The sequence below is a fragment of the Brassica rapa genome, chromosome A10, assembly GCF_000309985.2.
Source record: "Brassica rapa cultivar Chiifu-401-42 chromosome A10, CAAS_Brap_v3.01, whole genome shotgun sequence".
Classification (NCBI taxonomy): Eukaryota; Viridiplantae; Streptophyta; class Magnoliopsida; order Brassicales; family Brassicaceae; genus Brassica; species Brassica rapa.
The window spans coordinates 20,182,533-20,192,365 of record NC_024804.2 but is presented as its reverse complement, the minus strand read 5'-3'; the positions used below and the strand labels follow the sequence as shown (position 1 = coordinate 20,192,365).

At 37.8% G+C, this 9,833-nt stretch overlaps 2 protein-coding genes across 3 annotated transcripts; both read left to right on the top strand.

The window, feature by feature from the left end:
• The first annotated feature begins 826 nt into the window (after positions 1 to 826).
• Positions 827 to 6,467, top strand: LOC103847372 (1,4-alpha-glucan-branching enzyme 2-2, chloroplastic/amyloplastic). Of its 2 annotated transcripts, XM_033282620.1 has the most exons (23): positions 827 to 962; positions 1,157 to 1,249; positions 1,283 to 1,311; positions 1,387 to 1,586; positions 1,679 to 1,777; positions 2,150 to 2,192; positions 2,355 to 2,414; positions 2,517 to 2,597; positions 2,867 to 2,983; positions 3,324 to 3,407; positions 3,632 to 3,753; positions 3,938 to 4,057; positions 4,151 to 4,280; positions 4,364 to 4,474; positions 4,578 to 4,706; positions 4,786 to 4,889; positions 4,977 to 5,121; positions 5,202 to 5,349; positions 5,438 to 5,538; positions 5,615 to 5,692; positions 5,766 to 5,921; positions 5,998 to 6,072; positions 6,160 to 6,467. In XM_033282620.1, the coding sequence occupies exons 1-23, from the start codon at positions 827 to 829 to the stop codon at positions 6,277 to 6,279; spliced, it is 2,481 nt and encodes an 826-aa protein (XP_033138511.1). In that variant the 3' UTR covers positions 6,280 to 6,467. The 2 variants fall into 2 exon arrangements, with proteins under 2 accessions (XP_033138511.1, XP_033138512.1); XM_033282621.1 differs by lacking the exon at positions 1,283 to 1,311 and having other exon boundaries at positions 1,157 to 1,260; positions 6,160 to 6,439.
• Positions 6,468 to 6,689: 222 nt separating this feature from the next.
• LOC103847371 (myosin-9) lies at positions 6,690 to 8,553 on the top strand. The gene is made up of 4 exons (XM_033282587.1): positions 6,690 to 7,001; positions 7,190 to 7,300; positions 7,447 to 7,527; positions 8,152 to 8,553. Exons 1-4 carry the CDS (start codon positions 6,750 to 6,752, stop codon positions 8,227 to 8,229), a joined length of 522 nt encoding a protein of 173 aa, XP_033138478.1. The 5' UTR covers positions 6,690 to 6,749; the 3' UTR covers positions 8,230 to 8,553.
• The last annotated feature ends 1,280 nt before the right edge of the window (positions 8,554 to 9,833 follow it).

The following is a 9,833-nucleotide window of genomic DNA, read 5'->3' as shown; positions in this document are numbered from 1 at the left end:
TATTGTTACTTGGTTCTTAAATACTTTTCAGAATATAAACTACAATGCGTTTGGAATAATCATTTTCTTCTAGAAACAAAGTAAACAAATGACATCTCAAAACAGTGATCAATTTTCCTACTTCTATTAACAGCATCCCCAACCCTGGTTTTTCAGCAACTTAAAATTATTATTTTTTAATAAAAGTCAGTTTAATATTTAAGTTGTTCGTGTTTTACAAAAGGGACGAATCATGATTTAAAAAAAAATATCAAAAAAGGATATCTGATAAAGATATCAAGGTATCTCAATGAAAACCTGTTTCAATCTTTCTCTTACTTTTTTATTTTGTATTCCTAAGAAATGCACTAAAAGAACTGCAGTTGAGATTTTTCTTCAAAAAAAAGAACTGCAGTTGAGATGCTCATTTAGACTTTAATTTGTTTTATAGAAATCTCGTGACAGTAAAGGTGCATGCATCAGCACCTGCTCGCTAACAAAGAGGTGTCCAGAAATATCACGTGGTCTACACTACACAGAAGAAGAAGTTTTGCATATAAAAAAAATTGAATATTGGACGAAGGAAGGAAACAAAGGTCAAAAAAATGGACGATGGGGAATTGTGAAAATGGAGTGGACCCCACTTACACTGATCTTTAAGCAATCGCTGGTTCGTCCGTTTCGCAATTCGCAAATCACAAAACTACAAATACAAACAAATTAAAAAGAAAAAAACAGAGCAAACCCGCCACTCGTTTTCGATTTCGTTCCCAGATTTTTCTCACTCCTTCTAGATCTAACAGCTCTCTCTCTCTAGGAATCGCCGGGAAAACAAGAGAGAGAGGACATGGTGGTGGTTCATGGAGTGTCTCTGACTCCAGGTGTTCTCGTCTCATCCTTCCTCCCTCTTCCCCTCTCTTCTTCCAATGCGCGATCTCTCAACTCCACCGTCTCTTTCTTCCTGAAGAAACGCCCTCTCTCTCGTAAGCTCTATTCCTCTCTCTCTCTCTCTCTCTCTGGAGTGAGATCGACTACTAATCAAACCTCATCCTCTCGATTAGCTTTAGGATGATGGCTTCTATGTTGAAATTGAGTAGAGACGGAAACATTTTGAGCTGATTGTTGAGTCTTTTCATTATTATTATCCAGATACCTTGATTAATTTCCATGTATGTAGGGAAGATCTTCGCTGGGAATCAATCTGCTAAGTTTGATTCCAAGTCGCAAGCCGTCTCGAAGAAAGTCTTAGTACCTGATAATGTTGATGATGGTGCTTCCTTGGTGACTGACGATGCTCTACAAGGTCCCAGCAGCGTTTCAGAAGAATCACAGGTGGGGATATCTTGTCATCTATATGCAGACGCAAATTGTTATTGTAAAGTATTTTGAACATGCAACCTTTTGTAGATATTAAATCTAGAGAGTCAAACAATGGAAGAGGATGGGATAGTGATAACCGAGGACCAAGCGTCTGTTTCTGTTAATTCGAGTAAAGTCGTCAAGGAGAAAGAGGTGAAGCCAAGAACGGTTCCTCCACCTGGTAATGGGCAGATAATATATGAGATAGACCCCATGTTGCGGAGTTACAAAGACCATCTTGACTACCGGTAAAATAGTTGTTTCGTAGTACAAGTTTGTAGAAAGGTTGGATGCTGTTCCGCTTAAGTATTCTGCGTTTTTTTGTTGTTGTTGGCTACAGCTATAAACAGTATAAAAGATTGCGCGAGGAAATAGACAAGTATGAGGGTGGTCTGGAGGCATTCTCTCGTGGATATGAAAAGTTAGGATTCTTGCGCAGGTAAAATGTTTGTTACCATCAATAGGTCTTAAGTTAAAGTTCAAGTCTAGGCTCATGAAATGCTTGGTACATTATACAGTAATCGTTGTTGACATCTGTTAGTATCTTTTTTTGGTAGTCAAAGAGTCTGATTATTGTAGTCAAACTAGTAGTCAGGCAAGTCTTCATCATCTACAAATTTTAAAGTTGAGCAGCGAAAATATTAGCAAGAAGAAGTCTACAGTGATGCTATTATTCTTAGCTTCACCCATTTCCACTTTAAAATTGAAGTCGAGTTTTTAAGACATGGCCCTTTCTTGAAGCCGTTAGAGATATTTTGGTTATGTTTATCGCCATTAATATTCTGTTTCAATCGTTCATTTGCGATTTCAGTGATGCCGGTATAACTTATAGAGAGTGGGCGCCTGGAGCTAAGGTTTGTTTCTTTTAGTTTTCCGCTAGAAAATTATACGTTGGTTTTCTTCATTCACATCTCTATTTCAACTTTTACTTCTCGACTGTATCTATTTCTGTGTTATGCATGTTATTTATAACTAGTTTGGTCGCTTTACTAATTTTCTATCATTGTCTGTTTCAGTCTGCATCACTAATTGGAGATTTCAACAACTGGAATCCTAATGCAGATATCATGACTCGTGTATGGCCTATTGACTACTTTGTGTACATTTCTTATGCTTGGTAAAGTCATATGATGTACAGTTAATTAAGACCGATGATAATCTCATCAAATCTTCTACAGAATGAATTTGGTGTTTGGGAGATCTTCTTGCCCAACAACACGGATGGTTCGCCAGCAATCCCCCATGGCTCACGTGTAAAGGTAAATAAGAAGTTGCCAAACTGGTGAATGCGTTTATTTAAAACTTAGACCAGCACCAGATATAGAAGATGGTGAACGCTTTGGTTCTTCTTAACACATGCGTAGGAATGCAAAAATAAGTAATACCAGTATGAATGGATTCACACTGCCTTGACAAATATTCTACATGTCACGAGTATATATTTGAATAAATCGAGATCAGTCATTGCCTTCGGAACTTCCTGACAATGTTATGTAATAATGATTAAATTTTTGATACAAAACTCCAGATTCGTATGGATACACCATCTGGCATTAAAGACTCAATTCCTGCTTGGATCAAGTTCTCGGTGCAAGCTCCAGGTGAAATCCCGTTCAATGGCATATACTATGATCCTCCAGAAGAGGTAGGGTTTTGCAGTCCTTTGATAATTATCTTGTGGATCAGGTTATAGCCAGTGCTAGTTTGAAGTTTATAAGATTCAGATTTATAGACACGCCGCTAGTATGAATGCAGTCATGGATTGATTAGTCTTAGACGATCCTAAAACACATAATTTTATTGTTTAACTAGCAAATTCGGCCATCTATCCTTCCTGCTGTTATGAACAACTAATGACATATGTTAAACCCCATTTAAATGTGTCCTTACAGTTTCTCATTGGCGTTCTTATAAACGTCAACAAAAAGTTTTGGCTGTCCCTTTATCTTTAATTTATGGACTAACAGTTATAAATTTATTTACAGGAGAAGTATGTATTCAAACATCCCCAACCAAAGAGACCTAAGTCGCTGAGGATTTATGAGTCACATGTTGGCATGAGTAGCACGGTTCGTGCGGCTTCTTTCTCTTATATAATTAGGTTTTCATCTTTAACAGCGGTGTCCCAAACTTTTACGAGTATCAATCAGAATGCTTATTTCTTCAGTGTGTGTCTTTTAAGCACAACGACGTAGATCCAATCCAGTTGAAAGAATTCTAAGGATTACAAAATGTATGAATATATGAATAGGATACTTTTCATTGCGATGATGACAGTGAACTTGTTATGCAGGAACCGATGATCAATACTTATGCTAATTTTAGAGATGATGTGCTTCCACGTATCAAAAAGCTTGGCTACAATGCTGTTCAAATCATGGCTATACAAGAACATTCATATTATGCCAGCTTTGGGTATTTTTCTTACCTGAGTGAGCTCTATTAAATCCTAGCTATTTGCATTTAATTTATTGCTGCAGAAACTATCGCCTTTGTGCCATGATGATATCTGTATCTTCAAGCAGCTAGTAGTACAGGGATCTCATACTTATTGTTATTTCTTACTGAGGATCATGCATGTTTCTACTTTGTATGCCAGGTACCATGTCACAAACTTTTTTGCCCCTAGCAGCCGTTGTGGAACCCCAGAGGACCTAAAATCACTGATAGATAGAGCTCATGAGTTAGGCCTGATCGTTCTGATGGATATCGTTCACAGGTAATAAAAAATTTCATGAAAGCAAACGAGCAGATACACACCTTTTGGTCGTTTACTAGTCATTTAATATAATGAGACTCTAATCTTCCGCAGCCATGCTTCAAAAAATACATTGGATGGACTGAACATGTTTGATGGAACTGATGCTCACTACTTCCACTCTGGACCTCGGGGTTACCATTGGATGTGGGACTCGCGTCTTTTCAATTATGGGAGCTGGGAAGTATGTAACATCTTCCCGGATTTTAATCAAAGTATTGTAAGTAGACTTTTGTTAGCATCTTTAAGTTAACTGTCACTTTTCAGGTGCTACGGTATCTTCTTTCAAATGCTCGGTGGTGGCTAGAAGAATACAAGTTTGATGGATTTAGATTTGATGGTGTTACCTCAATGATGTATACTCATCATGGACTCTCGGTACTTCAACCTTTTCGATAATGGATGGCTAACTTTTGTTTTCAGCTTTTACACTTGTCAGACGTTGGTTCATTGGCCTTCTATTTTCTGGGGTTTCGGATAGGTTGGATTTACTGGAAATTACACTGAGTACTTTGGGTTGGAAACTGATGTGGACGCTGTGACTTATCTGATGCTGGTAAATGATATGATTCATGGGCTCTACCCTGAAGCGGTTACCGTTGGTGAAGATGTAAGTTTTCTGAATACCTTGATCACAACCACCGTTCTGGCTATTTTGTGATCTATGCTTATAAGATTGTCTTATTCAGGTTAGTGGTATGCCAACATTCTGCATCCCTGTCCAAGATGGTGGCGTTGGATTTGACTACCGTTTACACATGGCCATAGCTGATAAATGGATAGAAATTCTCAAGTGAGATTCTTTTTGCTCTCTTTACCGCAATTTCTCTTAATTGCATCTTTGGTGAACTGAGTAAATCCTGCTCTCCTCCTTGTGAAGGAAGCGAGATGAGGACTGGAAAATGGGCGACATCATTTACACGCTTACCAACCGAAGGTGGTCAGAGAAGTGTATTGCCTATGCTGAGAGTCACGATCAAGCTCTTGTTGGTGATAAAACAATTGCCTTCTGGTTAATGGACAAGGTATAGGCGCCATTATAGTTATCTATATTCATTCAACCAATTCTTAGAAGTTACTTGAACGGTAGTTTGTTTGTTTCCAGGATATGTATGATTTCATGGCAGTAGACAGACCATCAACTCCTCTTGTTGATAGAGGAATAGCTTTGCATAAAATGATTAGGCTTATAACCATGGGATTAGGCGGTGAAGGCTACTTAAATTTTATGGGGAACGAGTTCGGACATCCAGGTACTATTAACTATGTCATCAATTAAAACTACTTATTTAATTTACCTTAGAGAGTACATTGTCTTCATCTTCTCCTGCAAATGTTCAGAATGGATCGATTTTCCCAGAGGCGAGCAGCGTCTTTCTGATGGGAGTGTGATTCCTGGGAACAACTTCAGTTATGACAAATGCAGGCGCAGATTTGATCTTGTAAGTTCTCATAAGTACAATATATATATATATCAAAGCTTATATGCTTTGGATGTGTTCTGACTTTTATATATAGGGGGATGCGGACTATCTTAGATACCATGGACTGCAAGAGTTTGATCGGGCAATGCAACATCTTGAAGAGAAATACGGTGTAAGTGTAATAAAAACTCTCTATAGAATCTGGATGTATCCATTAGCTAATCTGACTTTTTACATGTAAGCAGTTTATGACTTCAGAGCATCAATTCATATCAAGAAAAGACGAAGGAGACAGAGTAATCGTGTTCGAAAGGGGTGATCTGGTCTTCGTCTTCAACTTCCACTGGACCAGCAGCTACTTTGATTACCGCATTGGTTGCTCCAAGCCAGGCAAATACAAGGTATATACACATCTAGCTCTAGCTTGATTGTGAAAACAGATTCATAATCTAATCTCTTTCTACGATTGTTCACCAGATCGTATTGGACTCGGACGATCCTCTGTTTGGTGGATTCGGTAGGCTCGACCGCACGGCAGAGTATTTCACATTTGTAAGAATACTCAAAAGACCATTTGAATTTAAAGTTTATATTCACTGCGAAATGTTCCAATCTCTTGACCAATTACGCCTCATGCAGGAGGGCTCATTCGACGGACGACCCTCCTCGTTCATGGTCTACACACCATGTAGAACTGCCGTGGTTTACGCTTTAGCAGACCGTGATGATGATCTCGAGACTTTGGGTTCAAAACCGTAAGCAGAGAAGGAAAGAGTGTGAACAAAAATGTCACTGAGAATGTAAAGTCTGTAAACGAAAATATCTAAAAACACTAAACCGGAGATATAGCTCTTGATTAACTAAGAAAGCCAGTTTGTAATAACCGGAATAAACCAATATTGGACCGTGAACGGCCCAGCTGGTTTGTCTTAAAATTACAAAATCGAAGCTTGAAAAATCACGTCCTTATATCTTTGCACTACGATCGAATCAAGTTTTAAAATAACCAGAAGATCCAATTGCAGATGAATAAAATTAAACCGGTATAATATACTGGTTTAATTTTTAATTTGGTTCCGGTTTAGACAAAGCTAGTGCCTCCAGGTCACTCACACACCTTTTTACTTCCATTATTAGCAGAATAAAGAATCCAACGGTCATCGTAGATCGCATCAGATAAACGGCTCAAAAACCAAAAAAAAAAAAAATCTCGAAGAGAAGAAGAAAAGATGCAACCGACAGAGGCGACACGTCCGGCGACGGCGGATCAGAGCCGGCGCCTGAAGGACGAGCTATCGGAGAGTATGAGCTTCAGCAGCCAAATGAAGAAGGAAGACGAGGAGCTCTCGGTGAAAGCTTTGTCGGCGTTCAAGGCCAAAGAAGACGAGATCGAGAAGAAGAAGATGGAGATCAGAGAACGAGTTCTAGCTCAGCTCGGCCGCGTTGAAGACGAGACCAAACGTCTCGCTTTGATCCGCGAGGTTTGATATCTACAAATATTCAGTTGGATTTAGGGTTTTTCAATTTTTGCTAGGTTAGAGAATTTTGGGGAAATTTTTTCATTAAGTTTCTAAAGATGAACTCTGGATCTCAAGCTTAAACCTTAGTTCTTAAAGAAGAAGCTCGTCTTGCTGGTGGATAATGTATGTTCGGTGGTTAATTGCATCAGGAGCTTGAAGGATTTGCTGATCCCATGAGGAAGGAAGTTACTTTGATCCGGAAGAAGATTGATTCTCTTGATAAAGAGATAAAGCCATTGGGGAATACTGTTCAGAAAAAGGTAATTGCTTTTTTTTTTTCTGTGGGATGCTACTTAAGAACTGAGCTAAGGTTTCGAGATATAATGGTCCTTGTGGACTATCAAAATCTTATGTATTTGAACAATAATTGGAATATGCTAAGCTGTGTGTTTTTCATGAAGTGTAGGAAGTAGAGTACAAGGACGCACTTGAAGCATTTAATGAAAAGAACAAGGAGAAGGTGGAGCTGATCACCAAGCTACAGGAGGTTAGTTCTTTTTCATCTCACTTCTCCCTTGCTTTTTTTTTTTTCCTAGTGTTTGGATGAATGTTATACCTGGTTGCGTTTAGTCTTACAAGTTGGTGTGTAGTCTTGAAAACTGATCTCTGTTTCTGAATTGAGCATTTGAATTTCCCATTACCTTCCTTTAGAGAACCTTACAAAATGTGGATAAAAGACATTTACACCGTAGATTTGTTCCAAGACTTGGGAACGACTCTCATTGCAATAGGGGAAGCCGTAATGTTACGGGTTTTGGAATCTAATCTCCGTGTTGGCCATTTCTAGAGTTGTCTGATCCTGCCTCTTAAATGGGTTTCACAATTTTAGAAACTAAGATCAGTATAGAGACTCAGTATAAGAACTCCCCATGTTTGGATGCTCTGCTTTTGTTTTTTTTTGTGCAAGTACTGGACACCTTTTTTGTGGAAGTCAGATATCCAAAGAACAGTCATACCTTTTTGTTTATCTTTGAAACACCTGCGCAGTTGTACTAATCTGTGCCGCTGAATCCAAAGCGTTGTTTATGTTCACTTTGATTGTGTTTTTGTTGTGGTTTTGAGACAGAGAGACTTAACGGTGTCTCTTTTTTTTTTTAATGATTGGGCGTAGTTGGAGGGAGAAAGCGAGAAAATGAGATTAAAGAAGCTGGAAGAGCTAAGCAAGAACATTGATCAAACCAAAGGTTAGTGTTGGACGAGCAGACTCACTTGGATTGGGCTATATGTGGTAAATCATGGTTAGAGTATTTTCATTGTTCTTCCTTCTATCACTCTAGTCGTTTATCAAATATCATATATATATATATAAATATAAAATAAAAAGTAATAGTGAATGGTTTTGAACTCAGGTGTTTCAAAAAACATGTAACCAGTTTACAATGTCAAGACATTATCGATGTGATTCGCAAATTTGTACTAATAAATGTAAAGAACTATGTTTGTGTCAGCTTTTATGCATGATTTTATCATGAGGCATATCTCAATTTTCAAATCTCTCTTGATCATATGTTAATGAAACAGCATTTGATCTATCTGTACACGAAAAATGTTCAATGTGTCATGGAACGTAAAGATTATATATGATGCTAATTATTCTAAACGAAAATCATATTTTTCCTTTCAACTATGTTGTCCTAGACTAGTGTGTTACCAATCAACGTACATGTGCAGACGAATCCTTGAAGACCTTAACTACCAAAAATGTCGGATAAAGCCTAAGTGTTATTATTGCGTCTTTTCGTAAAAATGTGGATGATATTAGATTCAGTTTAGACCAATTTTAATAAATAAATAAACTAGAATCCAAAGCAAAAGGGAATAAACAAACGTTTGTTTCGGTGGAACTACAACGATATTTCCTTGGATAAGCATCTCAATTTTATCATATTGTGTGCATGAATCTACAATTATTAATCATATACTTAGCACCTCTACCCATTTCCAAATTTGAAACCTATCAATCATTTAGGATAGAGATATTCGTCTCTCTTTATACTGTATGTGTGAATATATAGACACGTATCCAATGCATATTTGTATGCTTTATCAGAATACATATGATCCTTTCGCAAATTTTGAGAACTGGTCGAGACATTAACCAGATATTGTATTGTCATTGTCTTTTAATATATGTGTGTGTTTTTACTGTGACGTGTTCAGTGCCGGTTTGCCACAATTGTATATGTTATTAATATAGTTTCTTTCTTGTAATGAGATGTGCGTGAATGATGTAAGATATAAGTGTACCGGTCGTGCATGAGCATGGAGGAAAGCTACAAATCTAGCGACACGATCCAAGTCTAAGATACGTTAGGAGACATTGTCTCACAATAAGTCAAAGTCAGAAGCTTAAAATATATAATTGAACCAATTTTTTTGTCAATAAGTCATGTATTTATAAATTTGTTGGCGTTTATATTTTTAGCTATTATTGTATCTTCCACATAAATTGCATTGGGACATTCTTCTTTTGACTTTTTATTACCGTCCAACTGTTACTGAGGCTTTTGCTTCTGTTCAATATATAATGACTGAAGCTAACTTTGGTTGGTTAATCCGATCAGTTCATCGATGGTCGGCAAGTATGATGGTCCTAATGATGATCCTGCACGTATTTCGTGTATACCTCACCGGTGGTTTTAAAAAACCTCGCGAATTAACTTGGGTTACTGGTGTGGTTCTGGGTGTATTGACCGCATCTTTTGGTGTAACAGGTTATTCTTTACCTTGGGATCAAATTGGCTATTGGGCAGTCAAAATTGTAACAGGTGTACCTGACGCTATTCCGGTAAT

What these genes read in the sequence shown, in the direction of transcription:
- LOC103847371 (XM_033282587.1), top strand. Translation starts at nt 6,750, where the DNA reads ATGCAACCGACAGAGGCGACACGTCCGGCGACGGCGGATCAGAGCCGG. An exon ending in GTCTCGCTTTGATCCGCGAG is followed by an intron (nt 7,002 to 7,189) that starts GTTTGATATCTA and finishes TAATTGCATCAG; the next exon opens with GAGCTTGAAGGATTTGCTGA. An exon ending in TGATCACCAAGCTACAGGAG is followed by an intron (nt 7,528 to 8,151) that starts GTTAGTTCTTTT and finishes GATTGGGCGTAG; the next exon opens with TTGGAGGGAGAAAGCGAGAA.
- LOC103847372 (XM_033282620.1), top strand. Translation starts at nt 827, where the DNA reads ATGGTGGTGGTTCATGGAGTGTCTCTGACTCCAGGTGTTCTCGTCTCA. An exon ending in ATGCAGATATCATGACTCGT is followed by an intron (nt 2,415 to 2,516) that starts GTATGGCCTATT and finishes AATCTTCTACAG; the next exon opens with AATGAATTTGGTGTTTGGGA. An exon ending in CCAAGCCAGGCAAATACAAG is followed by an intron (nt 5,922 to 5,997) that starts GTATATACACAT and finishes ATTGTTCACCAG; the next exon opens with ATCGTATTGGACTCGGACGA.